The 21,481-nt window shown below is 45.8% G+C and overlaps 1 protein-coding gene across 2 annotated transcripts in view; it reads left to right on the forward strand.

The window, feature by feature from the left end:
• Positions 1-20,479, forward strand: part of Brd1 (bromodomain containing 1) — a 50,211-nt gene extending 29,732 nt beyond the window's left edge. The window contains exons 8-13 of one of the 2 annotated variants that reach the window (XM_013348862.1): positions 5,322-5,819; positions 15,574-15,709; positions 16,131-16,258; positions 17,659-17,768; positions 17,973-18,127; positions 19,302-20,479. In XM_013348862.1, the coding sequence (XP_013204316.1) occupies positions 5,322-5,819; positions 15,574-15,709; positions 16,131-16,258; positions 17,659-17,768; positions 17,973-18,127; positions 19,302-19,485 (1,211 nt within the window). In that variant the 3' untranslated portion in view covers positions 19,486-20,479. The remainder of the gene's footprint in view (positions 1-5,321; positions 5,820-15,573; positions 15,710-16,130; positions 16,259-17,658; positions 17,769-17,972; positions 18,128-19,301) is intronic. The other variant, XM_005354381.3, reaches the window with a different exon arrangement.
• Positions 20,480-21,481: the final 1,002 nt, after the last annotated feature.

Consider the following 21,481-nt stretch of genomic DNA (forward strand, 5'->3'; position numbering starts at 1 on the left):
GAGGTGTGTATGAGCATGTGCGTGCACATCTAGTTGAGGAGTTTAGAGAATCATTGCACCCTTTAATCCACTTGCCTCACAGCCACCACATGTTCGTTCCATGAAATGGAAAGAATAAGATCTTCCCTGTGCCTCGTGTTAGCAGTTTGGCTTGTGATCTCCCTGTGTTTTTTTCCTACCTCATCTAAACAGGAATAGAAAAACGTTATACAAGACAGATGGAGAGATGGCTCAGCTATTAAGAGCACTTACTTGGCTGTTCTTCCAGAGGTCCTGAGTTCACGTCCCAGCAACCACATGATGGCTCACAACCATCTATGATGAGATCTGATGCCCTCTTCTGGCATGCAGGTGTACATGTGGGCATAACACTGTCTACATAATAATAAATAAATATATCTTTAACAAAAACTAACTAAAAAAAACGAACAAAAACCAAGACAGATGCAGTTGTAGTTTGCATTTTGATCTGTATTACTGTCTGCATCAGTAGATGTGGCTCTGACCTGCTCCTTGTAATGACATAGTTTCAGTATGTTTCATTTCAGTTTCATTTTGTCCTAACAATCTTGTAGTGCACTCTCCCTTTCTCTGGCTGCTTCTTTTATACAGTTGTGTTTGGCAGCCAGCAGAAGTTAGAGCTAATGCCCCTGAGTTTTCCTGGCCGTAGAATTTACTTTCAGTGTGTCCAATTGTAAATTTCATATATAACCTTTGCCTTGCCGTTAGGTAACAGGTTTGATGGGTCCACACAATAAAGGTTTTAGTCTTCAGTGTGTGACACATTTTCTTTTCCCATACTCTCTGAAAGGTTTATCACTAGCACATGCCAATTCTCTGCCTCTGTTGAAGGATCTGTGCTTTTTTAAAAGTAACATTTGTTCATGGGACCTTTGACAGACAGATGCATATGAGATAATGCTGTTCTTTGCACTCTGGCGAGTCACAGATAGTGCCGTTGCCTGGTTCCCATAGTAGCCCTTGCAGGCTCCACTTCCCACTGCTAGAACTGGCTGAGGAGGACCCTGTGGTCCAGCCACCCAGTGATCTGTGCACTATTTGTTCTGAATAGTCATCTGGGGAGAAAGATTATTGGCAGGACAGCTCACTGATAATACAGTGGCTTGCTTTTGAAAGAGAAACCTGACCTCTCCTTATATCTGTGCAGGATTTCATTTTCCCCTCAAAAGTTCCCTCATTGGTGCTGGTTTTACAGGACTAAGGGTCTTATTTTTACTTCAAGTTCCTCAACTTGGAGGAAAAGCCAGCAGTGCCATTGAAGACCAGATCTGGTGCTTTGTACTGTTGGGGCCCTTTAGAGGAGGCATATTAGTGATTGCTGAAGCAAATGTTTAAAACTCAAAGAAAGAACATTTTCCTTTTAGCTGAGAGGAAAGATGAATGGAGACAGTCTTTCTGAGGCAGAGCTGTGGAGGTAGAATTTAGGGCCCCTAAAAGAGACTGAGTTCCAGATAGGCAACAGGGAGCATAAATGTTGCTGTGGACAACAGAAGCAGAAATATGAAATTGTCCCATGTGCCTTGGGATAGAACCCCAAAGTCAAAATACTATATAGTTCAGCACATTCTTCTCAAAGAGAGTGTTATGGTTGGGTGCAGTCATAAATGCCTCTATTTTCAGGCCTCAAGAGGCAGAGGCAGGTAGAACTCTATGAATTTAGAGGCCAACCTGGTTTATATTACGAGTTCCAGACCAGATAGGACCCAGAAACCTTGTGACCAATTAGAAAGAGAAAATCTGTTATTTTTAAAGAATGACCATAGATTTTTTACACTTAGGAAGGCATTCCTTAATGCAAAATAAACAGTCTCGCTTAAATTGTAATTAAACAACACTTTCGTGTTTTATGACATTTATGTTGTTTGCATTAGAGGAAATAGCAGTATAGCTGTTGGGAACCAAGTCCAAAAAGCCAACATCTGAGGAAGGAAATGGGTCCTGGTTGGCTTGGGCAGTGGATGTGCTCTGCTTGCTAGTGCAAGGGGCAGGCTGTTTGTCAGGAGACCTTCCATTCTGACCTTCAGGTTGAAGAGTTCCAACCAGTTGGATGCTGAGGGGCACATGGAATGGGGTCATGATAAGTCCGTGGGACAAGCTTGAGCTCATAGACCTTTATATTTATTGGGATTTAGTGGACTGACTAGGAGCTTTGGGGAGACCAAAGTCTGTGTGCTGGTGAATGGAGCTTACATCTTGCCTATGGCTAAGGTGTAGGGTGTGTTTTTTGTTGAAGACTCTGGTCCAGATCAGTACCCTCAATAGGGCATCACTGCTTATAGCTAGTTATGTGCTGTTCCTGCTGTGTGTACCCCATGTACAGTCAGCATTGAACTCAGTGTAAACGCTGCTCCTTCAGGGCTGGCAGAGGAAGGGAGCAAGAGGTAGATTGCTGGTGGGGATAGTGCAGTTTCTAGCCATTTGTTGCAATGTCTCCATATATTCTGCTGTGGTATTTGGAGTTGTCTGTGGCTTTGGTGGAGGCATTCAATTGGCTCGGAGGCCTTGTATGTAGAGAATCATGGTCACACAGGGAATAGCTAGCTGGTCCTGAGTAGATGTCTGTGTGATCAGCGTGTGAAAAAGATGAGCAGCTTTTGCCTTGCTGCTGTCTGTTGTTAGTTCTGGCTGGGGATCTTTTGAGTACTGACATTCATACTCATGTTTTGAGTTGTGAGGTGTCGATTCTGAAAGTTAATGGAACATGTAGTTAAGCAACGTCCATTTGTTAGCAGATGGTGTGGTTTTGAAAATGAAATGTTTTGCATTTGTATATTGACTTCCATTAAGATTTCTGTCTGAGGTACCTGATGGGAGTGTTAGCTGTGGTGCTGCCCTGCCCAGGGTGCTGGTGTGAGGGTTCACTCATCAAGGAACCTGCCAATCTCAGGTGTTGTTAGTTCTCAGTGTGGTGAGGGGACTGAGGATCACAGAGTTTTAGTGGTCCACGTGGCCCCATGGCTACTGGAAATCGTGTTTCACTTAGGTCTCTGTGTAGCCTCCTGTATCCAGTGTGATTCTTTTTGTAACACCCCAGGAGTGTGCCAGTGAACTGTGTGGCAGTGGTTGGGAACCTGGACAGCTAGAGCAGGGAGAAGACATGGCTTGAGTGTGGAGGGGACACAAATCAGTGTTTCTGGCCCTGCAGTTCCTTGTGGGCAGGCAGCTTTTGATTTAGACATTGGTTGGGAGTAATGGAATGTGCTGGAGGCCTTGTGCTCAAGGGCAGGCATGCTCACCCGTTGTCTTGGCAGTAGTGACTGACTCCGAAAGTTAAGCTGGGGGCAGAAAATAGGTCTTTGTTACCTCTTAGCTGTGGAGAAAATAGATGGCAGATCTGCAGTAGTACCTGGAGCCCTGGGCAAGGACGCCCCTCTGGTGCATGGTGTGATCTCTGCTGGTCTAGTACTGCTTTGAGGCTGCCCATTAGTCTTGGCCCTGAAGAGGCCATAGGACTGGATTGGACATTGGAAATCTCAGTCTGTGTAAGATGACTCAGGTAGGAGGAAGAGGAGGCAGGAGGCAAATTATGCACTGAAAGTAAGTGGTCACCTGCCCTAGCCATATGGTCCTATGCCAGCCTGTATACCACCCAATGTCAGTGTTTTCATGTTCATGTGTACCAAGAGTGACATGCATGACTCTGTACTGTTTCTAACCCCATCTTCTCAGTTCCTGTGTGCTGTGCAAATTCTGTGCTTTTAAAGTGGTTCATGAACCTAACAAAGTGGGCAGGAAGAATTTTGTCATCATCCAACATGCCAGTGATTCAAGATTCAGCATTTCCATTTCATCGGAATTTTAATCTCTGAGTACAGATTTCTTGGCTCCTGTGGCATGAGTTTTATGCACTCTTATCTCCCAGATAAAGCTTTTCAACAAAAGACCTTGTAAACAGCAGGAATTTTGTTGAGGTTGTGCTTCCACCAGTCGCCTTTAACAGGCTCCATATGCCCACATTTAGCCCAAAGCCACCTCACTTGCAAGAGTGGCTGTTTTCTGTCTGGTGTCACTCTCAGCTTTGTGTTCCTGATTGGAAGTTCTTAGAACTTCTTTGGCTTAGAACGTTTGTTCTGAGTTCAAGTGACCCAGAGATGTAAGTGGAGCTTGTAAATTGTGGAGCTTTTCATTTTCAAAGGGACTTTTGAATTTAAAGTATTGTGACATAGTGCAAATGTTTTGTGGGAAGTTTGTAGATAAAAACCACACCTACTAATTAATGTATGCTACTTTGGATTGTTTAAATCTATGCTCTTGGTTTTCTATCATATGTCCTGTAGGGAGAAGCTCAGAATCAGTCTGTCCAGAAAGAACCCTTATCAGTTAGCCCAGCAGGGCCTAACCTTACACCATGGGCTTCACTGCCATTTTCTTTTCCTTGAGCTTTTTTTGTGTGTGTTTGTGAAGAAAGGGAGACACTTCTCTCTGGAGTTTGAATTTAAGATTAAGATGTCAGGCCCATATTGGTTCATGCTGGTAAATTTTTCTTAAGTTTTATTTTATCTGTATAAGTGTTTTACCTGCATGTAAGGGCACTAAATTCATGCCTGGTGCCACAGAGGCCAGAAGAGGGCGCTGGATTCCTTGAACTTGGAGTTACAGATAGCTGTTGGCTGCCATGTGGATGCTGGGAACTGAACTTGGGTCTCTTGTAGGAGCAACAAGCGCTCTTAACCACTGAGCCAGCTCTTCACTCCCATGTTTATAATTTGTAAACTCTTTTCTAAAGAGGTTGAAATAATTTTAAAGCTTTGAGAGTGGAGTTGGGACTCACTGGTAGACTATAGGCTCCACGGGAGTGGGAGATGCTCCTGGCTCCGCAAGAGTCCTCCCCAGTCACTCTCCACTTTGGGCTTTGACTTAGCCCTGGTCAGACAATTTAATATTTGGGTTCTTTGTCTTTGCCACCTTGTGGTACAGAATAAAGTGCTGTGGGAAGCTTTCAAGGCTCCCTTAGTTCTGTGACTGTTTAATTTTCCTCAAGGTAAGTGAATGTTAATGCAGAAATTGTCCTGAACTCAGATGAGAGTTTTAATGCTGTGTGAGAAATATTCTCTCACAGTTTTTTCCAGAAAGTAACTTGTGCACCTGGGCTTAGAACAGCAGGCCCGCAGTCTTTGGTTAGAGAAACACACACAGTGTTACCTGACGGCCCCAGGCTGCTCACTGCTCAGCAGACCATTGTGTGCGATGCTGTTTCCTTAATTGAATTAGTGTTTTGGTGGACTTCACATTTATATAAGTTTTATAATAGATTTTATAATCTTCAGTTTTCAAAATCACTTTATTTATAATTTTTTCAGGAGATAAATCTCCCCCTAAACTTGAACCATCAGATGCATTACCTCTTCCTTCAAACTCGGAGACTAATTCAGAACCACCAACCCTCAAACCAGTAGAACTCAACCCCGAGCAGAGTAAACTATTCAAAAGAGTCACATTTGATAATGAATCACATAGCACTTGCACTCAGAGCGCACTGGTAAGCGGACACCCTCCAGAGCCCACCCTCGCCAGTAGTGGCGATGTGCCGGCGGCGGCGGCCTCCGCAGTGGCGGAGCCATCAAGCGATGTAAACAGACGCACTTCTGTTCTCTTCTGCAAATCGAAAAGTGTAAGCCCCCCAAAGTCTGCCAAGAACACTGAAACCCAGCCAACTTCTCCTCAGCTAGGGACCAAAACCTTTTTGTCTGTAGTCCTTCCGAGGTTGGAGACTCTACTGCAGCCAAGGAAAAGGTCGAGGAGCACATGTGGAGACTCCGAAGTGGAGGAGGAGTCCCCGGGAAAGCGCCTGGATACAGGTAAATGTCAGGGGCAGCTGCCTCTCCAGGGATCTGTTCATATGTAGCCATGGTACTGAGCTTTTGTTTTTGAAGCATTCTCATTTCTAGAGATGAAGATAGACAACATGGATTCTCTTTCAAAAGCTGTGAGCTGTTTTCAGGCAGTGGCTATTCAGCCTCTTGGCAGCACAGCAGCTGGGTATGGCTGGCCCTGCCCCTCCTTTGTCCCCTTTCTCCCTTCCTGCGTTTATTCACACATCAAGTGCAACTTTGAATGTGGTTTGGTTGAGTACCTTTAATATTGTGTACATGTATGTGTGTAGACTGTAACCTGCCAATGGTCACACCTGACACTTAGTAACCCCAGCGTGTGTGAGTGTCTCCTGAGGTCAGTTCCCACTAACCCAGGGCCCTAGATTTGAACCTGAACCATTCCTTCCGGAAGACTGCTTTGCCCGTTGGGTACTCTGTCATTTCATTACTTTGCCACATTGGCTTAAGGAATATTTTAATGTTTCTCCAGTTTTTTTAAATCTTTTTAGTACATATGCATTGTACTACTAAAGCCTGATATAATCACACTCAAAAAAATATGTCTCATTTACTGCTAAGCTTATTTCCTTCCAATGGAGACAGACCTTTAAAAAAATGCTGAATTAGTTTATTTCTGTATTTGGTTGGGTTGGGACATGCTATAATGTGCACACACTTGGGAGTGGTGGTGGAATAGATCTAGAGAAAATGAGGAGGGGGGTTGGTTATCTCCTTTCACTACGTGGGATTCAACTCAGGTCATCAGGGTTAACAAGAGAATTCACCCACTAAGCCATCACGTAGGCCCTACTACTAAGCTGAGATGTGTTTCATTTCCCAGGAAGTTGCCATGTGTGCCTATACCAATACCATCTCAATGAAAATTCCTTGTGCTGTGCTTGAATAATGTGACATGGCTTTCTCACAGCCTTCTATCTGACCCTCAGATAAAATAGTGTGAAAGGGTGGTGTTCTTGAATAGTTAACTGTCATTAGACCTTTTGATACCAGCATCAGATTTTCAGCATTTACTTTCTGTTAGAAACTTTTGTTTTGGTCTTGGATTAAAGCTTGGTTATTATTCTCTGTCATCCTGTCACACCTAGATAAGTGTCTAAGTTACTATTGCTGTGAAGAGACACCACGGTGAAGGCAATTTATAAAAGGAAGCATTGAATTGCAGCTCATGGTTTTAGAGGGTTAGGGTCCATCACCATCATCACCATCATGCCAGGGAGCATGACAGCAGGCAGGCATGATGTTAGAGGATTAGCTGAGAGCCTACATTTGATTTGTAAGCTTGAGAGTAGTGGGGAGAGGAGAGAGAGAGCGAGCCAGGAAACAGGAGAGCGAACTCTAACTGGGAAATGGCCTGGACTTTTGAAGTCTAAAAATCCACTCTCAGGGACACACCTCCAACAAGGTCATACCTCCTATTTCTTCCCAAACAGACCAACTGGGGACTATACATTCAAATATATGATCATACGAGGGGCATTCTCATTCTCATTACTATATTCTACTCCCTGGGTCTCTATAGGCTTGTAGCCATAGCACAATGCAAAATGCATTTAGTCCTATTTAGTCTGACTTCAGAAGTCTAAATAGGCTGGGTGGTGGTGGTGCACGCCTTTAATCCCAGCACTTGTGAGGCAGAGGCAGGCAGATCTTTGTGAGTTCGAGGCCAGACTGGTCTACAAGAGCTAGTTCCAGGACAGGCTCCAAAGCTACAGAGAAACCCTGTCTTGAAAAACAAAAACAAAACAAACAAACAAACAAACAAAAAAGTCCCCATAGTCTCACAGTTTAGAGGTCCAGTTTCTTCTGAGACTCTTGGCAATCTCTTAATTTTAACAAAATAAACAGATCACATACTTTCAACATATAATAGTATAGAACACACATTAGCATTACTTCCTAAAAGAGAGGAAAGGGGGTATAGTGAGGATATACTGGGCCAAAACAAAGCAAGCCTTAAAACCACCAGGGCAAACGCCAAATCATATAGTTCTATGCAATGTCAAAGGCATTAGATGGCCCTTTCCTTCCAGCTTTACTGACTGTAAAACACATCTGTCTCATGGACTGGTTCCATTCTGTGTATGCAGCTCTCCTTGGTAGATATCCCATGACTTGGGCAACTTCAGCTTCTTGAGCTTCAACACAATCCAGGCCTCTCTTTTACAGCTTCGCACATTATTCTTTTTGGACCTCCCCATGCAGGGATTCCTCTGTGCCACACACCTGATCTCAGTGGCTTTCCTTAGCAGAAGAGGAAGTGTCCGTGGTTCCTTTACTCTTGTATCCTCCAAGACTAAAGTCAACCACCAAACTGAAGAACTAAATTAGGCCACCAGCTTGGGATGAAACCTCTCCCTGCTCAAATCACATTGGCATAAGCTTTGTTTTGTTGTTGCTTTTTAGGAACAGATAAATCCTTAGCCTTCCCCCCCTTTTACCCCACAAGTTGCAGATTAGCTGAGTAGAATCTCATCCTAAGGATACCACTCACTTTATTCCATTTCTCCTTATCTTTCTACATAAGCCTTGGCTCCAACATTAAATTTTGTGGTGTCCTTGTTCTCTTCAAACTGTATTTTCTTTTTATCCCACTTGCTCTTTTTTTGTTGTAGACATACATAAGAGTGATTACTAAAAGCTATATAACAGTGTCATTGTTAGGTGAAATTTCTGTCCCAAGACTTAGTTCTACATTTTAATTTAGTCTCAGGCTGGTTCTTAGTACAAGGACAAAAGCAGCTATGTTCTTTGCCAGAATATCATAGAATGATCTTTAACCCAGTTGCTAATGTTATTTCCTTCTGAAACATCTTGAACTGGGCCTCGCAGTCTACATTGGTCTCAGTACTACTGTCTTCCAAGCTTCAACTAGGGTGCCCATTAAGTCCTACTTACAATGTTCAACCCCTTTTCTTGTCCAAAGTCCTGAAGTTTTCTGAATTATTTCAACAAGCAGCATGGTCAGGCCTGTCACAGGAATACTCCACTCCTGGTCCCAGCTCTCTCTTAGTTACTTTCCTCTTGCTATAAAGAGTAACTTGTAAAAGAAAGCATTTAATTTATTGTTCATGGTTCCAGAGGGTTGAGTCCATCACCATCATGGTGCTGGAATTAGCTGACAGCTAATACCTGATCTGCAAGCATGAGATAGAGAAAGGGAGAGCTAACTGGGGATGACCTGGACTTTTGAGCCTGAAAACCTACCCCAATGACACATCTCCTACAAGGCCTCTTCCTACCTCTAATTCTTCCCAAACAGTTCTACCAACTTGGGACCAAGTATTCAAATATAGGATCTATTTGGGGTCTATTCTCATTCAAACCAATACTAAGGAAAATTGTAGTCAGCAGGGAACAACAATTGGTCTTGCTGACAGCGAATTCTGTTTTCTGGAGCCTTGCCAGGTGGTCAGGTCAGAGAGTTTAGAAGAACAGACTGGCCTGGTATTGTCAGTGGGCTATTGACATCCCTTCATTCTTCCTGTCTCTGTCTGTTGGGTTCCTGAACTGAAGCTACACATAGAAGAGACTTTCTGGCTAAAGACAACAAATTGTGATTTTTGTTGCAAAATAACTCCTTACAATTTTCTTTCTTTGTTTCCTTCCTTTTTTCTTTTTTTTCTTTTTTTTTTTTTTTTTTTGATATAGGATTTCTCTGTGTAAATTCTGGCTGGTCTGGCCTGGCCTGACTGGCCTGGGACTCCTTAGTAGACCAGACTGACCTTGAACTCACTGAGATCCACCTCTGCCTCCTAAGTGCTGTTATTAAAGATGTGTGTCACCACCACCCAGCCTTTTGTGTGTGTGAGGCTGGGGAATCCCCCCCTTCCCCCCATGCACAGGTACTGCAGATTGATTGAATCCAGGGCCTTGTGGCAAGTTGTTTACCATGGAGCCCTTTTTATTTTACTTTTTTACATTTATTGTGTTTGTATACATGCCAGAGTGTGTGTGTAGGTCAGAAAATTCTCTCAGCCATGTGAGTCCCAAGGAGGCATCAGACGTGTGTAGCAAGCATCTTTTCACTGACTTACCCTGCAGACCCTTTTTTAAACATTTTGAGCAGACTGGCCTTGAACCTTTCCAGTAACTTAACTAGGCCAAAACTCTTTAGCATCCTACCTCAGCTGCAATTACAGGCCTGTACTAATAGGCCCAGCTAATTTGTTATTTTGTACTCAGCAATTTTTTAAGCACTTATTTATTTATTTAATACATATGAATCCTCCATCTGCTTGTACTCCTTTATGCCAGAAGAAGGCCTCACATCCCACTATAGATGACTGTGAGCCATCATCTGGTTGCTAGGAATTTAACTCAGGATCTCTGGAGGAGCAGCTCTTAACTCCTGAGCCATCTCTCCAGCCCATGTACTCAGTAATTTTATAGAAACTTTATTTCAATGCTCTCTTACTTTGATGAGTTGATAATAACATTTTAAAATTCAATAAAACCCAATTTCTTTCTTTTTAAAAGTAATGATATTTTTATTTTATGTGCATTGGTGTTTTCCTTCATGTATGACTGTGTGAGGATGTCAGATGCCCTGGAACTGGAGTTACAGACAGTTGTGAGCTGCCATGTGGGTGCTAGGAATTGAACCCCGGTCCTCTGGAAGAGCAGGCAGTGCTCTTCTTAATCGCAGAGTCATCACTTGAGCTCCCAATAAAACCTACTTTCTATGAAGTCATGAAGTCATTTTAATGTGCCACTGGAAGTAAAGATTGATGCTAAAGTTGTTTCACTTCTTGGGAGTTTGTATAACTATAGATTTTAGTTTTTCCTAGCCATGTTTAGTGAAAGACTCTGATGCCTGTTTGAGCTCACTGTAAGTCCTGTGTTGCTAGTCATGGAATGGTGTCCTCTGGTGCTAGGAGCTCAGTGAGCATCTCAGTACCAGGTGACATGTGTGCACAGGATGGAGTGGAAATAGCTTTCTACCTCCTCAAGGCTCACATCTATTGGCAGCAGAGTCTGTTGACCCTGCAGGACACTAGCTCTCGCCATGTAGCTGCTGTGCAGAGCCCTTGCTGTGTACTTGGCATCTTCTGCCAGGCTGCCCAGTTGGCCGGATGGGCTCTCCTAGACCATTTGTCACCCGTGGGCTGTTAACCATGGAGTTCATGAGATGTTACTTATTTGCACATCTGAGTGAAGTTTTTTTTTGGGTTCTCAGTGATAACGGTGAGTCCCAAGCAGTCTTAACTATAGACCTTTAGTACATGTGACCCCAGTGCCTTTGATCCTGACTGAAATGGAGATTTCTGCTTTCTTATTCCAGAATGGCAGTAGATTTCAGTGGATGCATGGTGAATTCCTAAGCGCACTCCTGAGCAGCCGGGAGCCTTATTAGCACTAAGATCTGACCCTCAGGAGCAGGAGGCGTCCACTGCTACATCTGCCTGGCCCATGGTGGGCCAGGCACGGGCTGAATGGGCCCATCCTACCATCGGTGCTGACTGCGCCTCCTCCTGAACCTTCTGGTGCTTTCTGCGCACCTGGATTTCTTGTTCCAAGTTGCAGTTCTTCGCTGTTTGAGGACTTGGAGTATTCAGAACCTTCTGATCTTTTCCAGGTTCATCTGGCACTGTGAACTTTTAGGGAATTCTCTGGTGCTCATCATTGCACTGCAAGATTCCAAGTTAGATTAAGTACGGACTCATTTATTTTAAAACTACCCACTCAAGGGCTCACTGCTCATGCCTGCGGGACGGGCAGAATGTGGGCAATGCAGAGCATGGTGTGACTCATTTTATGGGTACCACATTTTTTGGAGCTGGCTCTGTGCGGTATATTCTTTACTCTGACTGCTTGTTTATTTCCATCATGGACCCTCAGGCCAGGACCTGTGTCACATCTTATTTTGATACTCATGGTGTGGAAATTCTCAATGAAATGGGTGGTGGTAGTGAGCAAGCTTAATGTCTTCCATGGCCGTAGACTGTTGAGGCAGGAGATGCTTCCTGCCCTTGCAGTCAGACTAAATGGTTCTGTTTTCCAGGTTCTCAGTTAACCACTAATGTGCTTGGGTAGCTCACTCTTTGGATCCTAATTCTTTTCTCTTAACCTCGACTTGGACTGGAGTTCTGCTAATGGCCTCTTGGAATACAAAGCCTTCGCTGCCTCCTTGCCTTGCTCCTAGTTTTTGAGGATCACATTGGAACCATCTGTTGAGCCGTCCTTTAAACAGACACTCAGACACCTACCCTTGGAGGAGCTCTCTATCCCTGGCCAGCCCACCCCTCTAAGTCAGCCCAGCAGTGAGAGGAGCTCTGGTGCCTGAGCAGATGTTTCGGCGCCTCAGTTCTTCCTGGTGGATAGATGTGAAGGAAGCAAGGAATGCCTGATCTGGCAGAACCTGCCGTAGCTTGGACAACATAATCCAGCAGTTTGAGCCACATCCTGAGCACGTCCAAAACTGGCCTATGATGACTGGGGGCTCTGGTTAGGGCAGCCTGGGCTAGGTGTCTGAAGGGACTATATATACAGCAGTGGCTAAAATGGGGCCTAAATAGAGCTCCTTACTTGGTTGTTAGCATCTTTTATTTCTTTGTTCTCTACTTGATTTCCCTTCTTTCTTTTTCAGTTTCTCTTGGATTATTAAGCAGTTAGCCTTGTTGGTAGCTGTGCAAATGCCTGCTGAGCCAACTGAGAAGTCCTGCTGGAATTGTCCTTGAATGGGCGTTTTGGCCTGGTCTTTGGCCTGTCTTGGCCATGTGCAGCAGTGTCTTCATAGACCATACTCAGGAAATGCAGGTGGTGGGTGGGTGTTAGCTGTGCTTTTATTGAAAGGTTGACAGATGCACCCATTGTGTGGTTCTTTGGGAGGCAACAAAGTAAAGTGTCATCAAGGATAATAGATAGTTCTGCTACCACCCTGACGGTATTCTTAGCCTGGGGCATAGTGTTCCACATGGGACATAAGCTTGTTGATGTGCAGTAGGTGGGAACAAGCTGGAGCTTTGAGAAGCATGGTCCTGTGCTGTCATGTTTTAGATGAGTCAATGGTGGGAGCAGAAGCAAGGATGCGCACGATGGGCCACACTCTCAGACACATCTCCTAGGCCATGAGGGGCGGAGAGGCTAGTCAGTCCTGCTTACCAGGCCTGATATTCTTACTTGGCTTCAGCCTTGTGGGTTCTTGGCATCGTGCAGGTTGAGAGTCCAGGATAGAAAAGATCGTGTCCTTACTCTGCTACCTGCATGCCTCAGCTTTACAAGTAGACCGCCTAGAACTCTTCCCTGGGCTGTGGGTGTGAACTTTTCAGAGTGGAGACCTAAGTACCTCAGGGGGTCCATTATTCTCCACTCTGTGTACCCCAGTTGTCAAAGGGGAGCTTTGAGAGAAATGGTGGTAGTTAAGTCTTGGTCTGGGCCTGCCTTGGGACTTAATTGCAGCAGCACATTTGTGGTATCCCCTGGGCCCGAGCAAAGGGTTTGGGCTCTGCCTCGGCATTTGTAGACCACAAGAACCCTCCGCAACATGTGCTTGGGGGTCACTGACTCTGTCCAGGGGCCATCTCATTTTTTTGTTTTGATTGTCAAGGGTGGCGGGCGACGAGTGTGATGTTAGACAGTAAGCCTTAGTGTTAGGCAGGCACTTTGTTCCCCATTCTGCAGCTGATGAGAGAGGCAGAGAGGCTTACACCTGACTTTGTGTCAAAGCCAGGCAGTAACTGTAAGAGCTGGATCTCTGGCTCACATTGCCTCTCAGGACATGTCCAGGGCCTTGAAGCCCGCCCTCAAGAATCTGTTTGGACCATGAGAACATCCTTGTTTGGGCTGCGGCACCCTCTGGAAAACAGGCCTGGAGAACTGCTTTGCTCAGTAGGCCCCAGGGGTCTTTCCTGGGAGCTTCTCAAGTTTCACAGTGGTTGTGCCAGCTTCTTTTCAAGGTGTTGTATGTTTTTATGTAATGTGTGAAAAACTTTCTGTAAACTTAGGAGCCCAGATGCAGTATGCCTTGGTAATTAAACACTTGGGAAAACTAAAGTCATTCAACCATATTTTTTCCTTCTTAGAATTATAAACCTTAGTTTTTCCTCTTCTAGGGCTGGTGAGGCCCTGACAAGGTATCTTGCTGTGACCGTCCTTGCTGGGAACACCAAATGTACATGGGCTGTGCTTCTGGTGCCTTCCTAGGCCTTCTTCCTAGGACAGATGACAGTGATGGCACCTGCTTGTCTAAGTCCTCAGATTCCTCTGACCTGCCTGCTGCTACCCGCTCAACCCAGCAATGGCAAATATTCTGTACTTGCAGTCTTCTCTATAATTATGGGTCCTGGAGCAAGGACTCTGCCCTTCTGTCAAACCATCCAGGTTGGGAGGGCTGCCTCTGTGTTGAATCTGCTCACCCAAGTCTGAGTGTTGCTTCCCCCACCCCCACTCCAGGGCAGCAGCATATTCCACTGCCTCCTGAGAAAAAGAACTCTTGGGCCTTAAGGCCCTTTAAGAGTAGGGTATGACTTCTTCCCTGTCATGTGCCTTCAGTGCTCTGCCAGTGATGGGGACCTGCTTGTCCAATAAACAAGAACCTTCTCAGAGGCCTTGTCAGCATAAGCAGGTCCTTTTCATAACCTTGTAATCTAGACAGTCACTTCAAAGATTTCTAAGAAAATGTAAGTTTATGTTTTATTTTGGAAATAGTTTTTTATACTTTTAAGGATGTGGGAAGATGGGCATGTATGAAGAAAAAGTGTTTCCAGTCCCCCATTTCTGTCCCCTTCCCTGTTTTAAGCTGGTGCAGCCAGAAGGAGCCAGGCACAACCCCCCTGATTCAGGGAGCTCTGTGCAGGGACCAAGGTTGTGCCTTTTCCTACTGACTGAAATGGAAGTTAGTCTTCTGTGGGAAGAATATGGTAGTTGTGTTGACTCAGATTTGTCTTATTAAAGTACTTTTCAAATATCAAGATGATGTGGTTGTGTTTGTCCAGACATTCATTTATCTGGCCACTACACGTTCAGCTTCCTATGAGGAGGTGGGAATGTTCTTCTTGGTGTTGCATGCTAAGGCAAGTGCTCTTTTTTTTTTTTTTTTTTTTGGTGTTTTGTTGTTGTTTTGCTTTTAAAGCTTAATTTTCTATTTACTATTCCCTAAAGTTCCACAGGTATCAATGTGTATTTGTGGAGTATTGTAGTGTTCCACCTCTCTAGGGTACTGGAGGGTCCTTGTCTAGACACCACTCATTCCTTGTAGAGTGGACAATCCGACTTTGTTGGAAGCTCACAGAAGTGCATGTGATGTGTTAATTTGGGGAGTGGTAACAGATTCTTTTTGCTTTGAATTCGTGGAAGTTGTTGAAATTACTTGTGGAGTGTGTGTAGAACTTCCTTGACTGTTGTTACTATGATTTGTTGTGCTTATTTCATTCAACAGTGTGTCTGTCCATTAAGGTCATCGGAATGAGAATAAAGATACTACTGGTTTTTCTGAACAAAGTGTTCTTTGTGGGGCTGGAGATGTAACTCAGGTGGTGGAGTGCTTAGCTGGCATGCTTTGATCTCCAGCACCACATGAACCAGGTGTGGTAGGAGGTTGGAGGCAGGAGGATCAGGAAACCAGAGCATCCTGAGCTCTTTGAGACCCTGTTTTATAAGAACAAAGTTATTTGGAAAATATATTCTAATTTTAAAGAAGGCGGGAGTGCATGGATAAATTGAGCTAGAGCTACTACTTTGGGGTAGGTGACTGTGCCACTGTCTGCTTCTTGTGTTCCAGGTCTCACCAATGGCTTTGGGAGTACTAGAAGCGAGCAGGAGCCGGGCAGTGGCTTGGGGAGAACAGCTGCGCCCCGACGGCGCTGTGCATCTGAATCCAGTATTTGTTCCAGCAACAGCCCACTCTGCGACTCAAGGTAGGTCCTGTCCTCCAGCAGGGTGTGTGGCTTTCATCTGAAAACCACTTGAGAAAGAAAGGCTGTTCTGGTATCTAGTTGATGTGTGTGCCTGCTATGCAAGGCAAGTTTCTTCTGAGTCAGAAGAAAATCTATATAAAAGGTTAATCTAAGTTAGTGTATAATTAACTTGCAGTTTGTACTTTCCACTCCCCAAATCTTTCTCTTACTGAGACTGTGGTCTGCATAGCCCTGCCTGTCTATTCTTAGGTGGCCACTTGTCAGCTAGGTTAGGTGGCTCAAGCACCATTACTGGAACAGGCTCACTTGTCTTGGGTCTCCATACCCTTGACAACTCAGCACCTGATGTAGGATGAAGCCACAGGCATGGGGCTCTTGACTGTAGTCTCAGTTTGACTCATCTCTGCTTCTTCTCCCGAAGTTTTAGTACACCCAAGTGTGGGCGAGGGAAGCCTGCCCTTGTGCGAAGGCACACACTAGAAGACCGCAGTGAGCTGATATCTTGTATTGAAAACGGGAACTATGCGAAGGCTGCCAGGATTGCAGCTGGTAAGTTGGGGTACCCTAGTTTTCTGGTGGGCATTTTGGAATACAATGGCTGGGGAGGCAAGGTCTCCCAGAGTCTGGTCTTGGTGGCTTGGGACTGAGTCAAGCCCCTGCATTTGAGAAAAAGTGTGAACTTAAGCTTATTTACCAGAGGTTCGCGGTACAGGGTTTCAGGCATATCGTGGGCTACACTGTATAGACAGTCTGTGGGGAGGGAATGACTTTGTCATGCTAGGATATACTTGGTTCTGAGTAATTCCTGAACACCACAGCAGGATGGTCATTCCCAGTTTGAGGCCACAGTGTAAGGGAGTGGTGTAGCAGAAGATCTGAAACAGCAGAAGCAGCCCAGCCACTAGCGAGCTCTTGCCTCTAAGAGATCCTCAGACTGAAGAAAGCGAACACCTATCTCATCCCAGCTTATATTCCTCTCTAGTGCTAGGGTTAAAGGTGGGAGCCACCACCACCCGGATCTGTTTCTGCATTGATTAGGCTGGCCTTGAACTCAGAGAGATCCACTGCCTCTGTCTCCCGATCCTGGGATTAAAGGTGTGTGCTACCACTGCCTGGCTTCTAGTGGCTTAGTTTTACCTTCTGGTATTCATGCAAGCTTTATTTATTAAAATATAAATAAAATATCACTGTAGAGAGGAACCTGCTGGGCTGATGCTGTTCATACTTTTCCTGTCAGAGTGGGCCAAGCCAACTCCAGGGATAAAAGCACCTGGTATTGCCTGAGGCATGGGGCTTTGGTGGGGCCAGATCTCTGTGAAGGCACCTGTGCTCTGTTTGTCAGAGACTACAGGGAAGCTAGTGTGGCCATATGTGCTGCAGTGACTGTGGTGGACACGCTGGAGGTTCTGAGCATGGAGAGGCTAATGTGCTCTTTTGCTGCTGTGAGGCGGAACCAGGGGCTGGCTGGACACCTGTTACCAGCAGTTTTCAGTGAGGGTTGCACACGGTGGACACCTGGGATGTGTCTGGGGCTGCTGGTGGACTCTGAGACTTGGAAGAGCAAGGTGGTGGTGGAGCAAGCCAGGACTTGGATTTGGGTGTTTGGTTGTGTAACAGGCATCTGGTACATGCCAAGGACCCCATCCCTAGAGTGCAAGTGTGGTGAGGTAATGGGGACCTGGAGTCATAGATAGACCTTAGAGCCTTAGAGCTGGGGAGGGTGGGAGGCAGAGAAGCCTTTGATAGACTTCTAGACCTGTTCTTCACAGGAGGAAGTGAGGTAATCTGCCTCTCCTAGACCGAGGTGGTGCCATAGGACTGTCCTGCTCCAGCAGCTACGGAAGCTGGGGTCTGGGTGGGGCTTTTGTCAGCCCTCAGGCTTTGTGGCTGTGCTGGGTATGTTGGGGGTTCTCCTGCTGGTCCTGATTCTGGGGTTCCCCTTTTTCTAGAGGTGGGACAGAACAGTATGTGGATTTCCACCGATGCTGCCGCCTCTGTCCTGGAGCCCCTGAAAGTGGTATGGGCCAAGTGCAGCGGCTATCCCTCCTATCCAGCACTGGTGAGTCTGGAGGCTGTGAGTAGGATGTTTTGGTGGGATCTGGGGTGGGGTCCCAGTGCATGCTCTGTACCTTGCAGTTCCTGTGCTGCCAGGGGTTATGGTTGTCGTGGCTTTGGAGGCAGGTGTGGGAGTGCCTGTGAGCTTGTAAGACATGTGGCCCTGAGTTTGAGAATGCTCTGAGTGACTGGAACTTGTCCTTGGCAGATCATTGACCCCAAGATGCCACGAGTGCCTGGCCACCACAATGGTGTCACCATCCCCGCCCCACCCCTGGATGTGCTGAAGATCGGTGAGCACATGCAGACTAAGTCTGAGGAGAAGCTGTTCCTTGTTTTGTTTTTCGACAATAAGAGAAGCTGGTGAGTGTTGTGTCTGCAGCTCAGGCAGAGCTGGGGTCTATTAGCCCCAGGGCTTGGCTTGACCCATGCTGAGTCAGGTTGTCTCCAAGTAGTCTGTGTCTTGGTCCTTGTCGAAGAAGGGCACTCACTGTTCATTGACACCATGGGGATTGAGGAGTGTTGCTCACTTCCTGCCTGACAGCTCCTATCACTTAGTACATCCCAGAATGGCTCAGGCTGTCTTCATATCTTGTTCCAGGTTCCCTTGCATGGACTGTCTGACTACTGTTCTGCTAGGACACAAGGGTCACCCCCTTCCTGGAGTTCCCTGTCCATCTCCCCTATCCTGCCTTCACTCAGAGCTACTGAGGGACCCCTATTTTGCTATGGTTCACATCCTAAGACAAGTGTTACCTGCTGACATCTTGACCTTATTTAGTTGAGTCCAGACCTTTTTATGTGGCCTGAGAGTGCTTAGGACTAGGAGGTCCTTCATAGCTCCCCGTGGAAACTTAGCAAGTCCCCTTTTCCTCCCTGCCCCGACTGTCTGGCAGCTGGTGTTCATCAGTGAGGCTTATACTTGCTGGTCCTGTTTCTGGAGTCTGTTCCTCCATCCTAGAATGCCTCCTTACTGGGTTCCAGGGTTCACGCACCTATGTTATGTGCACACATCTGTTCTGCTTTATCCCTTGTGTGCATATGTGTGTGTACCTAGGCTCACCTTGTGTATTACATATATGTGTATTCTTGGGCTTGTCCTGTGTATACAGCTTTATGTTTCCAACTTATCCCCATAGCCGCTTGGATATGTTTGGGAAAGAGGGTTGTATCATGATTCTTTTTCTTTTGGTTTTTCGAGACAGGGTTTCTTTGTAGCTTTGGTGCCGGTCCCGGAACTAGCTCTTGAAGACCAGGCTAGCCTCGAACTCACAGAGATCCACCTGCCTCTGCCTCCCAAGTGCTGGGATTAAAGGCGCGCGCCACCACCGCCCAGCTTGTATCATGATTATTATGCCCCACCTGAGTCCAGGGCTAATGGATACCCTGTGCATCCAAGCCATCCTGCCTGAGGCCAGGAATGTAGGGAGATTGGGTTGTGTACTGCCAGGTTCCTTCTTATGCACAGGGCCTGGTGGTTGGTCGCCCATAGTGAGAACAGGTTGGTGGTTCTTATGCTCTCTCTTCTCTTTAAAAGGCAGTGGCTTCCCAAGTCCAAGATGGTTCCTCTGGGTGTTGATGAGACCATCGACAAGCTGAAAATGATGGAAGGGAGGAACTCTAGCATTCGGAAGGCCGTGCGGATTGCATTTGATCGAGCCATGAATCATCTGAGCCGGGTCCATGGGGAGCCAGCCAGTGACCTCAGTGACATTGACTGAGGTGGCTTCCAGCAAAAGGCAGTGACCAAAGCCACAGTCAGCCAGCTGGGAGCCTTGTCTATAGTGTTGATAAGCTGTACATGTTTGTATATTGTTCAGAACTTAACTTATTCTGATTTTCTAGGCGTAGTTCTTTAATTCTTTTTCCCCAGGGAGGGGGAGGTTTCACTTCCAAGTTTTCTATGAAACCATCTTGTCTTGGCGCTTTGCAAGTGGGGCAGGCGTGTTCCGAGCAGTGCGGTGTGGGTCTCCCACTGGTGGTGCGCGGCCTCACTTACTTTAATCTGTAGTGTTTTTTTTTTTAAAGACTTTTGAATGTTTAATAATTTTGTAGATCATGCTCTTTACACAGAGTACCGCTTATTTAATAAGACGGGATGTAAATTTACAATGACAAATGTGTATTTTAAGAAAGAAAATGACATTATTTTGAATGGTACTTTGTGCAAAGAGGGAATAAATTTATGCTGTGTGCATCACTTGCAAATCACCAAAAATGTCCCGCCAGCTGCTGCCGGGCAGGGCCCGTTCTCATCGTCCTGTCTGCCCTGAGTCTCCTGCTCCGCCCTGACTCCTGCAGGCGTGCCTCCCAGCGGGTTATTTATTGTAGAAAGTGTACTCATTTGCTTTATAATGAAAAATAAATTTGCAAAGGTATATTGATATGCATTTTTATACAGGCACATAAAATTCAACTTTGGTGTGGGAGCAGAATGTGTTGCGTGGTTATATACATGACTGGCCTGTGTGTACTTTGATTTTGTAACTTGTAATCTTTTGTTTACAATGAGGGGCTTTCTGTAACTTGTTTTAATTTAGAACACTTTGGTAGCAATAGATCTTTGGATACATTTTTGTATGGTACATGTGATGTATATAGAATTAGTACTTTATTTTTATTTTTAAGAGGTAAAGCATTATGTTAGGGGGGAAAAGGCAGGGTGGGTTTCCAAATTTGCATTTTTATATTAAAAATAAAGTGAAGATTTGGACAGTGTGGCCCTCTCATTCCTGCATCACTAGGAGGCTGGGTGAGCTGTAGCCCGAGGTACATGAGGGCACTGGGGCCTTGAGAGTGGTGTGACCAGGTAGACGACACACTTGACTTAACAGTTCACCTGGGATGGCATTATTTATTATTTTGCCTAATCATATTTTTATTTTAAAGCTAAATAGTTACTAAAAATTTAAAATGTTCTTTTAAGTCTACATGTTTGTAATATCTCCATAGAAACTTGAAAATAAAAAGTCTTCCTTTGGTAGTTTTGTCCCGTGTTTGGCAGATGCTCATATGCCCAGCTTCCCTTTCTACCTCTGTGAGGCAGACTGACTGGGGTGGCCCGAGGCCTCAAGGCTGACAAGCTCATGGTGGGCAGACGCTGTTGGCTCTCTGCCTGGTTTCTGCTGCTCCCCATCTGACCTCTGTTGTTGAGTCTGGTTTGAGCTGTGGTTGACCTTTGCCCTGGGACAATCTGTGGGGTAGAGCTGCTGCAGGAATATGGCTTGGGGTGTCCTAAGACCGAGAAGGGTACAAGTAGCTATCCTGGGTTTGAAGCCAGATGTCCCCTCCTGGGTGATTGTTTGAAATCTTCCAGAGCTAGCCTGGCATTTTCCAGCTCTCATTTCCTGTCTCCCCTTTTCCCTGTATCATCCTGTACCCACTGTGGTGTCTGGCCGCTTGTTCCAGTCTGTTCAGAACTTGCCCGATGTCAGTACTTCAGTAGTTATCCGGTAGACTAGGTGACCGGTCACCCGACTGGTCACCCTGAAGCCCACTGGGTGTCGTTAGCCCTTGAGGCAGGAGTGCGAGCACCCTCTTGGGTGCTGACTGCGTCCCTGAGAGTGTGTATCTTGAGTTGGCCATCATGGCCCTTTCTGTGTAGTGCTGGGGAGTGTGTTTTGTGTCTCAGGAGGCCCCGCTGTCCTGCCACACTCACAGCCTCAGTTGTGGGACTGGGGATTAAGCTGCTTTTTAAAGAACTGTTGTTGTTTTTTT

The sequence above is a fragment of the Microtus ochrogaster genome, chromosome 15 (assembly GCF_000317375.1).
Source record: "Microtus ochrogaster isolate Prairie Vole_2 chromosome 15, MicOch1.0, whole genome shotgun sequence".
Classification (NCBI taxonomy): domain Eukaryota; kingdom Metazoa; phylum Chordata; class Mammalia; order Rodentia; family Cricetidae; genus Microtus; species Microtus ochrogaster.